The 17407-nt window shown below is 25.6% G+C and overlaps 2 protein-coding genes across 4 annotated transcripts in view; one reads left to right on the top strand and one right to left on the bottom strand.

Annotated features, from left to right (window-relative positions):
• LOC117179953 (aspartate aminotransferase, mitochondrial) overlaps positions 1–7185 on the bottom strand; it is a 16587-nt gene extending 9402 nt beyond the window's left edge. The window contains exons 1-4 of the mRNA XM_033372191.1: positions 7022–7185; positions 4003–4159; positions 3792–3920; positions 3493–3714 (exon numbers count right to left, since the gene is read on the bottom strand). Coding sequence (XP_033228082.1) covers positions 3493–3714; positions 3792–3920; positions 4003–4159; positions 7022–7107 — 594 coding nt within the window. The 5' untranslated portion in view covers positions 7108–7185. The remainder of the gene's footprint in view (positions 1–3492; positions 3715–3791; positions 3921–4002; positions 4160–7021) is intronic.
• A 3318-nt stretch (positions 7186–10503) lies between these two features.
• The window catches only part of LOC117179422, a 57577-nt gene continuing 50673 nt past the window's right edge, over positions 10504–17407 (top strand). The window contains exons 1-2 of one of the 3 annotated variants that reach the window (XM_033371192.1): positions 10504–10746; positions 11019–11207. In XM_033371192.1, the coding sequence (XP_033227083.1) occupies positions 11144–11207 (64 nt within the window). In that variant the 5' untranslated portion in view covers positions 10504–10746; positions 11019–11143. Of the gene's footprint in view, positions 11208–17407 lie in introns of all 3 variants that reach the window. The other 2 variants (XM_033371191.1, XM_033371193.1) reach the window with 2 other exon arrangements.

Consider the following 17407-nt stretch of genomic DNA (forward strand, 5'->3'; position numbering starts at 1 on the left):
TTTGAAATCATCAAAATATTTGAAATCTCTTTAAATTTCGGTTAAATCTTTGAAATCCTTAAAATCTTTGTGAAATGTTTTAAAATATTTTGAAATCTTTGTAAAATGTCTGAAATATTTGTGAAACCTTTCTTAAATCTTTGTTTTAGACAATTTTGTGTTCTTTTGAAATTATTAAAATTTTTTGAAATTTCAAATTTATTGAAACGTTTTGAAATTGTTTACAATCTTTGAAATCTGATTTACTGTAAACTTTTTGAAATTTTTGAAACATTTGTGAAATATTCTTAAAAAATTTGAAATCATTACAAACCTTTAAAATGTTCTGAAATCTTAGAAATCTGATTTACTATACTCTTTTTAAAATCCTTGAAATCTTCTTAATGTTTTTAAATAATTTTGAAAATCTTTGTAAAATCTCTGAGAAATCTTTCAAGCAAATTTGTTATAGTTTAAAATCTTTCAAATCTTCTCAAATTTTTTTAATCTGGTGTGCTGTAATCTTTTTAAAGCTTAGAATTTGAAATCTTTATGAAATGTTTATAAAATCTATTAAAGATCTGTGAAATTTTTGTAAAATCGTTTAAATCTTAGAAAATGTTTTTTAATCTTCTAAATGAATTTTAAATCGTTTAAAATCTTTGAAATCTGGTTTACTGCACTATTTTTTTAAATCTTTGAAATGTTTTTTAGTCTTCTAAGAAAATTTAAAATCATTAAAATATTTGAAATCTTTTAAAGTTTTGTTACAATCTTTGAAATCCTTGAAATCTTTTTAAATATTGGTAAACTCCTTGAAATCCTTGAAATCTTCGTAAAATGTTTTTAAATATTTATGAAATGTTTATGAAATCTATTAAAGATCTGTGAAATCTTTGTAAAATCGTTGAAATCTTAGAGATTTTTTTTAAATCTTCTAAACAAATTTGAAATCGGTTAAAATCTTTTAAATCTAGTTTACTGTATTCTTTTTAAAGTCCTTGAATTTCAAATTTTTATGAAATCTTTGAAATATTTGTCACATCTTTGAAATGTTTGTGGAATCTTTCGTATTCATTTAAAATCATTAAAATATTTGAAATCTTTTAAAGTTTTGGTAAAATCTTTTAAATCCTTGAAATCTTTGTGAAATGTTTTAAAATTTTTATGAAATCTATTAAAGAACTGTGAAATCTTTGCAAAATAGTTGAAATCTTAAGAGAATTTTTTTTAATCATCCAAACAAATTTGAAATAGGTTAAAATCTTTGAAATATTTTTGATTTTTGAAATATTTGTATTCATTTAAAATCATTAATTTATTTGAAATCTTTATAAAATCTTTTAAAGTTTTGGTAAAATCTTTGAAATCTTTGAGATCATTTAAAATATTGATAAAATCTTTGAAATCTTTTTGAAATGTTTTGAAATATTTATGAAATGTTTGAAATATGTGTGAAAGTTCCAAAATGTTTATGAAATCTTTTTTAAATCTTTAATTGTGAAATTTTTTGTGTACGTTTGGAATCATTGAGATCTTATGAAGTCTCGAATTTATTAACGGCTTTCATTAAATCTTTTACAATTTTTGTAACAGTTTCGAATTCCTTGAAATATTTCTAAATTTTGGTAAAATCTTTGAAATCATTGTGAAATGTTTTGAAATTCTTGAAATCTTCTGAAATCCTTATGAATTCTTTGAAATATTTGTGAACCCCTTTTTATTCGTTTAAAATCATTGGAATATTTGAAATCTTTTTAAATCTATATGAAATCTCTTAAATATTTTTGAAATCTTTCTTAAATCCTTGTTTGAGACATTTTTTGTGTTCTTTTGAAATCATTGAAATCTTTTTAAATTTTAATTTTATTGAAACCTTTTGAATCTTTTTACAATCTTTAAAATCTGGTGTAATATGTACTTTTTGAAATCTTTGAAATTCTTATCTTCTAAAATCCATATGAATTCTTTGAAATATTTGTGAAACCTTTTTTATTCGTTTGAAATAATTAAAGTATAGGAAATCCCTGTGAAATCTTTTTTAATTTTGGTACAATCTTTTAAATCCTTAAAATCTTTGTGAAATCTCTGAAATATTTGTGAAATCTTTCTTAATCTTTGTTTTAGAAATTTTTTGTATTCTTTTGAAATCATTGAAATCTTTTGAAATCTAGTGTAATATGCCCTATTTGAAATCTTTATGAGATCTCGGAAATATTTTTTAAATCTTTCTTAATCTTTGTTTTCGAAATTTTTTGTGTTCTTTTGAAATCATTGAAATCTTTTGAAATCTGGTGTAATATGCCCTTTTTGAAATCTTTAAAATTCTTGGAATCTTTTGAAATCTTTATGAATTCTCTGAAATATTTCTGTAATCTTTTGAATTTATTTGAAATCATTCAAATATTTGAAATCTTTGGGAAATATTTTAAAATGTTGGTAAAGTCTTTGAAATCCTTGTGAAATATTTTGAAATCTTCTGATATATTTTTTTTAATCTTTGTGAAATCTTTGGAAATCATTATGAAATCTGTGAAATATTTCTTAATTATTTGTATGTAAAATTTCATATGTTCGTTTGAAACCATTGTAATCTTTTGAAGTCTCAAATCTATTGGAAACTTTTGAAATCTTCTAAAATCCTTATCAATACTTTGAAATATTTGTGAAATCTTTTGTATTTACTTAAAATCATTGAAATATTTGTAAAATCTTGCACATCTTCGGAATGTTCTGAAATCCTAGAAATCTAGTGTACTGTACCATTTTTAGAATCTTTGAATTTGAGATCGGTATGCAAATATTATTAAATCTTTGAATTATTTGGGAAATCTTTTAAAATCTTCTAAAAAAATTTGAAATGTGCTGAAATCTTAGAAATCTGATTTACAATATCCTTTTTAAAATCTTTGAAATCTTCTGAAAGTTTTAAAATCTTCATGAAATATTTGAAATCTTTGTTAAATCTTCTAAAACCTTTTCACATCGTTCAAAATCTTTGGAATGTTTTGAAATCTTTGACATCTACTGTATTGTTCCCTTTGTAAAATATATAAAATCCTTGAAATCTTTTGAAAGCTTTTAAATCTTTTTGCAATTTTTGTGAAATTTTCAATATCTTATCCACACGTATTTCTCAAATACTTGAATCTCCTTTAAGCCTGTAAAATCCGTGAACACTTTTTGAAATCTGAAATCTGGTGTATAGTCAAAACCCGAGTGGTCAGCCCCTCAAAAACTGTTTTAAAAGCAAAAAGAAAATTCAAATTTCTTGTGAGGAATTCCAAAAGATTTCCACATTTTCAATGTTTAAAAAAAATCCAATTTTTTCAAGGACGCTGGACACCCTGTTTAAAGAGTTTCGGGGCCATCCCTAAATTACGCAACACATTTCTTGTCAATTTTTTTATCCCACCTCTGCAAAAATCTGTTCCGTAATTTGTAGATTGTAAATATAATAAATATAAATAAACTATAATAAATATATATAATAAACGGTAAATTTCAACTCACATTTATATCTTCCAGAGCGCCTTGGAAATCTAATCCGCAAGTTTTCGGATCATAGTACCGATAAGACTTTGGCGTGAGCTTAGCTAACTTAATTATCTGGGCGTGATTTCCCCAGGAAGGCGATGGAATGTACACGTCTCTGCTGCTGGGAAAGAAATGTTCCAGGAATTTCATACCAATCCAAAGTGCTCCAGTGCCAGATATACTTTGCACTGTTGAATTCTGCAAAAAAAATCAACAAAATTTTTAATATCCAAGATTTTAAGAAGCCTGCGATTTGAATGATAAATTGATCGTACCAAGCCATTTGCCACGATTTCGTTTCCATCTCCAAGAGCTAAATTGATACTATGCTGGCAAAATTCTGGATTTCCAGAAATCGGAGAATATTCCTTGTCTAAATTTTTTGATCTCATTTGCTGTTCAGCCTGAAAAAAAGAAAATTCGAGTGTCAATATTTTCTTGATTGCGGGATCCTTTTTTTTATAGTAAAATTGCCTTTTCACCTACTTTTATAACACTGGGTAAAACAAAGGGCTTGCCATTATCGTCCCGGTAGGCGCCAACTCCTAAATTAATTTTCTTAGGGTTTTGATCCCTTTTAAATGCTTCGGTCACCCCTAGAATTGCGTCCGGTGGGCCCATTTCCACGTGACCCCACCATGAACTGTACAATAAATAAAGACGAGTGATAAATTATGTAAGCAGGATTCTTATCATAAAAAGTCGCATGAAATTTCCGAAGATAATAACAAAAAAGTCGTACCAGACCCTGAATGGCTAAAGTAATAACTTTCTTTTTCGCCCTGGAGATCACGTGATCAACAATAGATAGTTATCAACGAAGAAAAATTAATTTTTAACAAAATAATTGAATTTTCAACAAAAAATGTTTGAACTGTTTACGTTCAACAGTTGTACTTTGAATCAGGAGACAAAAATTTTTTTAATCCATTTTTTACCGAATAGTTGAATTGTCATACAAAAAAAATTTATTTTCAACAAAAAAAAAAGATTACTTTTCTACCATAAAAGAGGAATTTTCTATAAAAAAATGCAAATTTTCAACTAAACAGTTAAATTTTCGGTCAAATATGATATAATACATAATTTAATATTATTATATATCAATTCAGTTTCATGAAAACATCAGTAAAAAGAGAAATTCTTTTAATAAAGGGGGGAAAGAGGGACTACGAAAATTAATCGATTTTAAATGTTTCTGATTTGAAAATGTTTAACTGTTAAAGCTTTAATAAGATTTTTTTCTAATACCCTCAATTAAAATTGAATTATTTTCTGATTCTGATTTTGAATTTTAAAAGTTTCACTGTAATTAAAATTGAAATTAAGTAAAGCGAACTTTTGAGTAAAAAATGGATTAAACGCATTTTTTTTAAAATCGAATATTCGTATTGCGAATGAAGGAACTATTCAATCCAAACGAAACCTAAATTCTGCATCTTTTTATTCAGAAAATAGGATATGAGATGAAAAAATTGAAAAAATTTCACACCATTATTTCGACGAGATTTTTCCGAATATTCTTGAATACTCTCTAAAAGGATTGGAAACTACGATTCCCAATAAAATTCAATAAAATAATTTTACATGTTTTTATTTAACATTCATGGCATAATTATTGAATGACAAGCTTTTTAAAAGATAATGTTGATCACTTTACATCATTAGTATTGATTTCCTCTCATAAAGGTGTGGCAAAAAGTGATTTTACATTTTTTTAACATGATTTTATTATATTTCCCAGTAATATAATTTGAATAAAAAATGAGAGTGACCAAAAGTGACTAACTTCGAATTAATGATAATTTTTGTTTTTAAAATAAGCCCAATAATATAAATAAAATTCGAGCGAATTTAGAGGAATTTAAGCGAAATGAGAAGACTTCCATGAAATCCGTGAAAATCCAAGGGACTTAAAAAAAATTTATTAAATCCAAAATGTTCCTCTGATTCTAGTAAAATTGAAATAAATTTATAAGAATTTAAGGATAGTCAAAAGAATTGGATAAAATGCCGAAAAATACAAGGTGAGTTTAAAATATTTTAGGGCGAATTAATATAAAACTAAAAAAATTGTTTAACCATCTAAGAAAAATTCTGCAACAGTTAATAAAGTCAAGAGAATTCCAATGAATTAAAAAAATTAATTTAAAAGATGCCACTCATATAAGTAAAATTGGATTTAAGTTAAAATTCAAGAAAATTGGATGAAATTAATAAAAATTTGAAAGAATATAATTAAACAAAATTTTTAAAATAAAAAAATTTCCGTTTTTTCATTTTCGAAGCTGATTAGAAAAACGAAAAAAAAAGAATAGTAAAACTATATCAATATAAAATAATAAAGACACGAAATTTCGTGAAAAAGCTACCTTTTTTCCTGAAATTTTCATAAATGAGAGGAAAATGCGTATCCGTGGCAGACTGGAACTTAGTTTTTAGCGGGAAAACAAATTCAAAGTAACCAGCATTTCAGTTTTTTTTCTGATTTGAAGTAAAAAGTAAAATACAATAAATGCGAGAATAGGTAGAATTTTGTTTCTGTCGAAATACAAACCCAAGTTTAAAATTTATGGTGATATATATTTTACTAAAATCTCCTGAAAATTTCAACGAAAATAGGTAGCTGTCTTGCGAAAATGCCTTGTTTGAAACATTTTTTTCAATCTAAAAAGCTTTACCATTTTTAATTATTTCTTATCTTTTTTTTAAATTGAAAAAAAAACTTTAGAAACTGGGACAAGAAAATCGTTAGTCTCAAAATTGCAAAAAGGGGAAGGTTAAAAAAATACCAAATGATGATTTTATGGAAAGTAGACTATATTAGTACCTATTATTCTAAAAATGAATTAAATATCTTCGAAAAAAATATAAAAATTGTATTATGTTAAATAAAAAAAATACGTGTCTCTTTACTTTCCACGTATGTACAAAAACACATTTCATTAGAAAGTCAATCCTGAAAAAGGCAATTTAAACAAAAAAGTAAACATAGGAGAACTGGGGAAACAATATCCCACATTCCCAGTTTTCACCTTCAAAATTCACAGCAATAAACATTGGGGTCTAATTTAGCCGATATCATAAATCAGTATAAAGATTATATAAATTTTGAAATTGACTGTACACATACCAGATCATTTTTTTTTAATTTTAATTATTTAAATCATTTTTTAATTGCATTTGAGGTTGTATTTCGCCAACTGTAATCGATTCAAATTTTCTTATTTCATATTTAATCTCATAGATTCGTAAAAAAAACCAGAACCAAAGATTTGAAAAAACTTTTTGCTTTTAAAATTGGCAAAACGAGCAGTTATCGTTTAGATAAAAAATTAACAGATTGTTAATTTATTTCCACTGTGACATTATATATGATACTAAACACAGAATCATTTATTCCACTAACGCGTGGCAGTGAGGGAGTAAAAAAATCGAAAATCTGAAAAAATGGAAATAACCGGAGAGAATTATAAAAATAAAAAATAAATAAATTGAATTTTACCTGACTTTCCGCGAAGCTGTGACAGAAATGCCATTTCCAGCGTTCTTTAAAAGACTACCGGACATTGAAAATGCGAGCAGCCTCATTTTAATCAGGAATTAAAACGATTAAATAAATTTAATCACATACACTAACGTCCACGGCCGCCAACACGAGAGAACTGAGTGAAAAAATGAACACTTTCTTCACAGTCGGAAGAAGACAAGGTATCACATTGCAAGAACGAAGATGCGTGACGTCAGCTTCCAAGATGTCTGCACGCTGAGGACAAAGCAATAATATCAATTGCATGAAACGAAAGTTAATTGTTAAATAACTTGAAAAAAGTCACATTTCACAATAAGTATGTTTGGATATTCTTTTTTATTCTTCGAAAGCTATTAATTAATGACAAATCCACTTACAGCATGCATTAACGATTATTTTGAGCTTTGTTGCGTCAATTTATGTTTTTTCCTTCAAAAACTACGTTGGGCACATAAAAGGGGCGGATTTTGTGGTCGCTCTTTGTCGATTGTTTTATGGTAAACAACTTTTGTCATTTAATTTATTTCATATCTTGTGTCGTTTTACCAAAAAATGTAATGTTTCTTTAATGCTATTTTTTATGATTAAAATAAAAACTAGGCATCTCAACTAAAAATAATAAATAGCATATTTTTTTAGCGTTTTTCAAGGGCGCACACCCCCTCCACCACCGGGGTAGCGACAGGCTATTTTCTTATTAAAAAAATTCTTTTTCTTCATTTTTACTTAAAATCATGAATTGTTTAGTATCATTTTCAGTAAAATCTACATTTTCCAGTCCATCTCACTAAACCCCCCCCCCCCCTCCAGTTGGGGGTAGCAACTGCTACTTTTCATACATGGTTTGTGCGCCCCTGTCTTTTTTGCTCAACAACTTTTTTCAATTCATTTTTTTTTTCTAATTTAGTATTGTTTATCCAAGAATTTACATTTTTAAATGCATTCTTACGATTAAAACAAAATTTTCGCGTCTTATCAAAAATGTTTAATAATAAACATAAAAGATAAGATACACCCAAAAATATGACACAAAATGGTCGAACTTCCAAGCCAAATAAATTGAACTTTAACCAAAAATAGTTCTATTTCCAAACAAAAAGTTGAATTTTTAAGTTCAAAAGATGGAATTTTTTAACAAAGTGGAAATTGTAACCCGAAAAGTTGATTTTTCAAGAAAAAAGTTCATTTTTAACCAAGAAAATACAATTGTTAACCAAGAAAGATGACTTTTCTACAACAAAATTAAATTTTTTATCCAAAAAGACAGATGTTTGACTAAATTGAATTTTCTACCTACAAGGATGAATTTGCAACAACAAAAAGTAATTTTTTGCTAAAAAACCAATTTTAAACAACATACGTGTGAATCTTCAACTAAATAGTTAAATATTTAATTAAGAGATGAATTTCCAACCAAAATTAGAATAGTTAAATTTTCGGTGAAAGAATTAATTTTCCACAAAATCAAAACAAGTAATCAACTAATTAGTATAATTTTCAACTAAACAGTTAAATTGTCAACCAAAACAAATTAATTTTTAACGAAAAAGGCTGATGAATTTTAACAGAATAGTTCAATGAAATAAAAAATAATCAAAAAATATTAATTTTGAACCAATAATATAATAGTAATATTTCCGGAGGAAAAGAATGAACTTTTAGGGAAAAATAGTTGAATTTTCTTATCGGTTTCTTTAAATTAAGTTAATATTATAGCAAAAAAAAAGACGAAAAGGGGTTACACTTTTCTTCTAATAAAAGATACAAAATTTAACACATAGATTTGAAAATCGCGCAAAAATTCCTACAGATCTGTCTGAACTCACCATAAGTTAAACAGATGTTTGATAGTGTTTTGCAAGTACAATAATTTTGATTGTATGCGAAAGTGCACCCAGTGTCGGACATTTTTGCTCAACACAATCAAAAAATTCACAAGCGCAAAATCCAAGATGGCTTCGCCCCGAGGGCCAAACTTAATTTTTGTAATAACTTTCAACAAAAATTATTTTTCACAATAATTAAGTGTATTTGGATATTATTTTTCATTTTTTAAAAGCCATTCAATTACACATAAAAATCGTTCTGAAAAATATCGATTTTAATGTTTAATTGAATAGCCTCTGAAAAATAAAAAATTATGTCCGAATACATTTATGGAAAAGAACAATTTTTCCAATTTATTAAAACAATAAAATTTTGTCCCAAACAATTCGTATTATTGCGACATCCTAAAATCTTGCCAGCTGACTAACTTGCTAAGTGAAATATCGGTTAGATTATAGAATAGCTGGTACCACCCTTTATTTCATGGAAAATTTTTTTTCCCAAAATCAAACTATTGGAACATGAAATTGAAGTAAATGGGAAGCGATTTGTTAAAATAAAGCATTAAAATGATTGTTAATTGCATTATTATAACGTGTCAAATATGGGTCTACCAAAAATTTGAATTTGTCACATTCAACTTACCATTAAAGTATTTTTAGACATTCTTACTAGGAGAAAGAGTATATATATAAGAAAAATGTTAATATTTTTTAATAAAATGGAACATATTTTGTGAATTTTTTTTATCAATTAGGCATTTTTACATTAACCATCAGCTAACTTCACTTTGTTAAAAGCTGGGGGGAAAACAATGGGTCAAATGCATGGAACAAAATTTTATTTCTGTAATATCTTTGTAATTATTAATGATTATTATCATTTTATTATTTCATTAAATAGTAATTAAAAAATAAAAACTATTTTTCAAACATAGTTTTATAGAAAAAATGAGAATTTACGAAGATATTTGCAAAATACGACAAAAATGAACAGAATCGCATGCATTTAGTCGCTTGTTTTCCCCTCAGCATCTACTAAGTGAAGTTAGCTGTTGAGTGAAGTGAAAATACCTAATATATCTAATTATAAGAATTTCATTTGTAATTTTTTAAAAGTTGAAAAACGGGTCGAGGTGCTTTAGAATTTGAAACGATTCTTTATTTAACAACTTTAGCAACTCTTTTTTTTGTAAGTAAAATGGATTATATGAACAAAACAAACAGAAAAATATTACAAAATATGTAAATAAAGGTAAAATTACACTTATTTATAACTTTTTACCTTGTCGGGATTTGTAAAAGGACTTGAACGGTAAGTTAATATGGCAAATTCAAATTTTTGGCAGACCCATATTTGACACGTTATAATAATGCAATTAACAATAATTTTAATGCTTTCTTTTAACAAATCGCTTCGAACTTACTTCAATTTCATGTTCCAATAGTTTGATTTTGGAAAAAAATCCAGGAAATAAAGGGGGGTGCCAGCTATTCTATCATTTAAACGAAATATGTTATGTGTAATGAAGGATACCTGGGGCTCCTCTTCTATTGGCTATACTGACCAATATCTATCCTGACTTTTCCTATGGAGTATGCGCAAATGTATCTAGCGATAAAAAGTTATTAAACAGGTTAAACCATTACAGTTTTTAAATTTTTGGTTGGTGAAACGTGCAAGTGGAACCAAAGTGACCAAACATATTGTTGAACTTGATAAACTGAGGTTATCGCTTAATCGACATATCAGTCTTATCACTCAAAAGTTTTTTACTGTTTCATGCATTCCTTGGTTGATTTCCAATTTGTTGAGTCACTCAATTTTTCACACATTGTCGTTGAACCCAATGTTTTTTGTTTATATTACAGGTAGTTTTTGAGCAAAATATAGTCCCTATCGCCTATAATTATAAGATTATAATTTAATAATTTGTATCAAATTGTCAAATTGTAAATTACTTCATTCATAATCGCCTCTTTTGAGGTCGAACATAAAGAAAACGATTAACACTTTTTAACGAGAGTTATACAAGTTTATCCACTTTTTTGTGAGAATCGAGAATACAAAGTGATACAAAGTTTCAATATCAATAGATTGCATACTGGTCAAACAGGTTTTTTTTTAATACGCAATTTCTAAGAATTAGATTATCTGCGTAACATAATGTGCACAAAATTGATCTCTAAGTTTATTGTTGTCATACCTGAGATCAAAAAGGCAAAGGTTGAGGAATAATTCTAACCTCCAAAATTTTTATTATTCACCATGGCCTTGTCAAGGATCGGCAAGTCCCAAAATTTATCCATACTTTCTCGTCTTAAGCAGGAAGGTACGTGGAAGTTCATTTTCATATGTGATTTTCAAATAGTATTTAAATGGAGTTTAGAATTTACAAAATTCATGAATATTGTAGGGTGGACCAAAAATGCGTTGGAAAATTTTTATTTCGAATTTTCATGCATATTGTGTCAAAAGTTTTTCGAATGCACAAACAATAAATCTATTTTTTAAATGATATTTAGTGATTCCGCAAGCCACATGAAGTTTAACACATATTTCCTATCAGAAACAGACGTTTTTGTAAATTTTATTTAGAATCTTCAATACTACGTGAAGTCTGTTGCGCTAATAATAATTGTTTACGCTTTTTTTTATAAATTGCAAATTGTTTCTAATATAGAATATACTACTTTTTACTGTTTTTGAGATGTTTTCATAAATTTTTTAACAATTTATTATTGTTTTTAGCAATTTTCTCTTAGAATAAAGTTAGAAAATCGCGGTTTTTTTGACTTTTAAGTTAAAGCGAGGCAATAATCACCTGAATCTGACAGAAATAATTTTTTTAAGAACTGATTATTATTTATAATAGTACTCTCTTAGAACAATGTAGAAAATTGCAGTTATTTCTCAAACTTTCGATTTGTTGTTATATTTTTCAATTATATTCAGGTAATAATAAATTCAGGTTAATAATTTTATAAAATAATAAATTTAAGAAACATGATTGTATAAACAAATTATTATTGTTTATAGTGATCTTCTATACCTATAGTAATGCTAGATAGTTGCGAATTTTTTTTAAATTGTCCACTTTTTTTTACCTGTTCATTTAGAGCGAGACAATAATTTATACAATTTAATCAACTTAATTATTTAAGCAAATTATTACTGTTTATGAGTATCTTTTCCTAGATTAATGCTGCAAAATTTCGATTTTTTCCCAAATATTCAATTTTTTCTCGTATACGGAAATAATAATAATTAATGAAATTTAATAAATATAAAAGCTTAAACAATTTATTATTGTTTTTAGCAATTTTCTCTCTTAGAATAGAATTAAAAAGTCGAGGTTTTTTAATCCAAATTTCCAAGTTTTCAGTTAAAGCGAGGCAATAATCAATTAAATCTAACAAGAATAATTTTTCAAACAATTTATTATTATTTTTAATAACATTCTTTTTTAATAATACTAGAAAGTTACGGTTTTTACTTAAAATATTCAACTTTTTGTCCTCTTTTTACTGAAAGTGAAAACTAAGCGTGAGGTAATAATTAATCTAACAAAAATAATTTTTTAAACAATTCATTATTATTTTTAATAATATTCTCTTTGAATAATGCTAGAAAGTTCCGGTTTTTCTAAAATATTAATTTTTTTAATTTGTCACTTAGAGCGAGGTAATTATTTATGCAATTTAACAAAATTAATTGCACAAACCAATTATTATTATTTATAAGTATCTTCTACTATATTAATGCTCGAAAGTAACGTTTTTTTTCTAAAATATTCATTTTTTGTCCTCTTTTTCACTGAAAGAGAAAACTAAGCGTGAGGTAGTAATTTATTCAACCAAAATAATTGCTAAAACAATTTATTATTATTTTTAAGAATATTGTCTTTAAATAATCCTAGAAAGTTGCGGTTTTTTCTAAATTATTAAAATTTTTCAACTTGTCACTTAGAACGAGGTAATGATTTATACATTTTAGAAAACATAATTTTATGAACAAATTATTATTGTTTATATGTACCTTTTCCTATATTAATGCTAGAAAGTAGCGTTTTTCTCTGAAATATTCAACTTTTTGTCAACTTTTTCACTCAGAGCGAGCCAATAATTAATGCAATTAAATAAATTTAATTATTTAAACAAATTATTATTGTTTCTAAGTATCTCTTTCTATATGAATGCGAGAAAATTGCGAATTTTTCTCAAATATTCAACTTTCTGTCAATTTTTTTACACAGAGCGAGGTAATAGTTATTGAAATTTAATAAATATAATGATTTAAAAAATTTATTATTTATAGTTATCTTCTCTTAGTGTAATATTCGACATTTTTGGGTAATTTTTCTGAAATTTTCAGCTTTTCTTTGGCTTTTTATTGACAAAAAATAATAAATATTAATAATAATTTTTAAAAAACGGCTCCCAGTATCTGCTTTAAAGAACATTTACATTTAATTTGATTCATGTAGAAAATTTAAAGAATATTTTGAATATATGTTTTATTTCAGAAATATGTATTCACAAAAAAGATATGGTTTTAAAAATCATTCTCTCCAATGTTTATTCATTATCGCTCTAAGTGCATAGTGGACAAGAATTTGAAAATTTCCGAAAAAATAGAAACTTTCAAAAATGACTCAAAAAGTATATTATTATAAATAATAATACATTGTTTAAACAATTAGGTTTATTGACTTAAATTGATTATTACAACTCTAATTGGAAAGTTGTTAAAAAGTGGGATGAAAACTGCAATATTCTAGCATTATTCTAAAAGAATATTATTATAAATAATAATAAATGGTTTAAAGACTTATTTAAGTTAAATTTAATTAATTAATGCCTCGTTTTAACTGAAAACTTGAAAATAAGTTTTAAAATGCTGAAAAAAACACGACTCTTAGAAAACCCCCTTAGAAAAAAATTCTGCAAACCATAATAAATTGTTTCAACAATTCACGTAAACATCTAATTGTCAGTAGAAATTATTATTTTATATCTTAGAAAGAATTTGTGTTTAAAAAAACGTAAAAAATCATAATTAGCGTCAAAGACTCGCAAAACCCATTTTTCCCTTTATGGAGTTATTTGGGACTCTATAAAACCAACTTATAGGGATGATACTTGAAAAGTAATATTTTATTCGTATTCTATGGCTAATTACGAATTAAAAGGTCGAGTTTCAACTCGATTCACATAATATTGACGATTATAAATAAAATTTCCAAAGCGTATTTTTTTCTTATGGGAAATACGTGATAAACTTCATGGGACTTGCGATATTATTAAAAAACGCATTTTTTTGCGGAACTATTTTTGACCACCCTAATGTATAATTTTCGTCAAAATTTGTTGATAATAACAGGGATCACAGTCCGTCCCCCTTTTTCCCCCACTAAATTGAAAGAATCCCATAAAACACCTAAAATCTAGAATTTTTACCCAATTTTCGCCTTTTCTCCTTTTTTTGGAATAATAAAAAGAAATGTTAGACATAAAAAACAACAGGCTTTTAAAGCAGATTTTTCAGGAAAATATGGACATGAATTCTTCGGAATAAAATTATTGTGGGTACACAGTAATATTAAATTCAAATTCCTAATGTTTTATGTAAAAAAATGCAGTTTCAACCATATAGATCAATTTTTAACTACATATTTGAATTTCCGACAAACAAAATATAACGAATTTTCAACAAAATGGTTACATTTTTAATGGAGGAAATGAATCTTCTACAATAATATGATAAATAATTTTTTTTAATGCATTTTTAACAAATTAGTTACAATTTTAACCCAGTAGTTGAATTTCCAGCCAAAGAAAATGATTTCTCAACAAAAACTGAAATAGTTGATATTTAAATCAAAAAGGAGGAATTTTCTACAAACCAGTTTAATTTTCAACAATATAATTAATATTTTAACCAAATAATACAAATTTTTAATTTAAAAAGATAAATTATTAACTAAGCAGTTTCATTTTTAACGAACAAAGGTTAAATATCATTCAAAATAGATAAATTTTTACACCAAAAAAAGTCGAATTCTCTTACTCTAAAACAACAGTAGTTTATATTTAAACGAAAAAAATACGAGTTTTCAGAAAAATCGTTGATTTTTCAACAAAATTATTTAATTTTCAAGCCAGAAAGACCAATTTTTTACAAAGCAGTTTAATTTTCAATAAACTAATTGCGTTTTTTTTTACTAAGTAATACCATTTTTAACGAAAACAGATAAGGAGTTGTATTTTTAACCAAGAAAGACTAAATTTATACCATAAAAGATTAATTTTCAACAAGAAAGTTAATTTTCAGCCAAATAGTTGAATGTGCTACAAAAATAGCTTAATTGTCAATCCAAAAAGACAACTTTTTAACAAAGCATAAAATAAATTTACAACTGATGAGAGGAATTTTCAATGATGAGTCTTTATCAAAAATAAATGAATTTTTAACAAAGTAGTTTAATTTTCAATCTGCCTAAAAAACGTAGCATTGTCAAGGAAATTTTTCGTAAGCTTGCTCAATTTAAAAAAAAATTGCAATATAAAATTGAATAGCAATGATTCTCCATTTGTAAAATTGACTTTATATTGCTGTACTTAATTATTTTGTTGAAAATTCGCTTTTGTTGTTTAAATTTAATTTTTTTAACTGAAAATGTAAGTATTCGATTTTTGGTTGAAAATTTATGATAATTAAATCTTCAAGTATTTGGTTGAAAATTCATGTATTTTGATCAAAAGCGGTTCTTTCTCAAAGAAAATGAATCTTTTTGGTTAAAAATTCATTTTTTGCCCCTAAAAATGGAAAAGTTTCTTTGCAATCTTTTCTCTCTTAACTGAAAAATGTTTCTTAATTGAAAAATTTAACTTATATTCAATTTCTATTTTTTGCTCAAAATTAACCTTTTTTAAATCAAAATTTAATTGCTTGTTGAAAGTTAAATTCGTTTGTTAAAAATTATTATTGTTTCTTGAAGATTCATCATTTTAATTGAAAATTCATCTCTTTTATTAAAAAATGAACTATTATTTTGTTAAAAATTCGTTTTTTCTTTGACTGAAATTATTTTTTTCTCCTTAAAATTTAGATATTCCAATTGAAACTTTAACTATTATGTTGAACTTTTTTTTAATTATTTGGTTGAAAATTATTTGTGCTTATACTGAAAATTCAACTATTCCAGTGTGGAATGTGTCATTCCTTTATTTAAAAATTCCAATCCTTATTTGAACATAAATTTTATCTACTAAAAATTTAACTATTCAATTTTTTGTTGAAAAATTATCATTTTTAGTCGAAAATTCTTATTTTTTGGTAGAACTTATTCCCTATGGTGGAAAATGCACCTTTTTTCTTTAGAATTCAATTATTGTATTAAAATGTTCAACTTTTCAGTTGAAATTTGATCTTACGTTTTAAAATTCAATTTTTTCAGTTGACTATTGATCATTTTATTTTAAAATTCATATATTTGATTGAAAACTCATCCTTTTTTTAAGAAATAAATCTTTTTGGTTGAAAACTAATCTTTTTTATTGAAAATTAAGTTTTTTAGACTAAAAATCTATTTATTCCATTAAATTATCCATCCTTTTATTTGAAAATTCAAGTTTTTGGTTGAACCTTATTTTTTTTAAACTAAAAATGTTATAAATTAATCTTCTTGGTTGAAAATTCATCTTTTTAATGAAAGCTCATCTTTTTTATGAAAATTGAAATTTGCTATTTAAATATTTATAATTTTAGTTAAAAATTAATTTTGTTTGAAAATAAAACTACTTGTTTGAAAGTTAAACTCATTTGTTGAAAATTAATCTTTTTGGGTTATAATTCATATATTTCAGGTGAAGATTAATGTTTATAGTTGATAATTCATCACTTTGGTTTAAATTTTCTTTGTGAAAAAGTAATTTGTTTAACTGAAAATGTAACTATTTCCTTTTGTAATAGAAAATTGTTCTCTTTTAATTCAAAATGCCTACTATTTGGTTAAAAATCGATCTTTTCTAGTTGGAAATTCAACGAGTTGGTTGTGAATTAATGTATTTTGTTAAAAATTCAAATTTTTGTTAAAAGTGCAATACTTTTACTTGAAAAGTTAGGAATTTGAAAGTTTTTAAATTCATCAATTTTGGGAATGGCGGTCTACCATTTCGCCACCTGGTGTCCAAAATTGGAACTAGAAAGAGTAGGTACAATTTTAAAGTTGTACATTAATTTTTGCATAAAAGTGTTTTTACGATAGTTTTGTGAAGTGTAAAACAATGATTGCATACTAAAAACAAATCTTCATACAAAATAAATAGTTTTAGTTAGAATTTCCATATTATACAGTGAAAAACACATTTTTGTTAAATAGGTTAAAAAATATATATTTCACTATTTCATGTAAGTTTCAATGAATTTTTATTATTACACCATTAAGCCATTTCCCTTTCGGGGTAGGCGTGACTCACTCGGCAGGGGAAAGGCGTAGTGTGTGGAAGGGATAGAGATTTTTCAGATTGA

This window comes from Belonocnema kinseyi, chromosome 9, assembly GCF_010883055.1.
Source record: "Belonocnema kinseyi isolate 2016_QV_RU_SX_M_011 chromosome 9, B_treatae_v1, whole genome shotgun sequence".
Lineage (NCBI taxonomy): Eukaryota > Metazoa > Arthropoda > Insecta > Hymenoptera > Cynipidae > Belonocnema > Belonocnema kinseyi.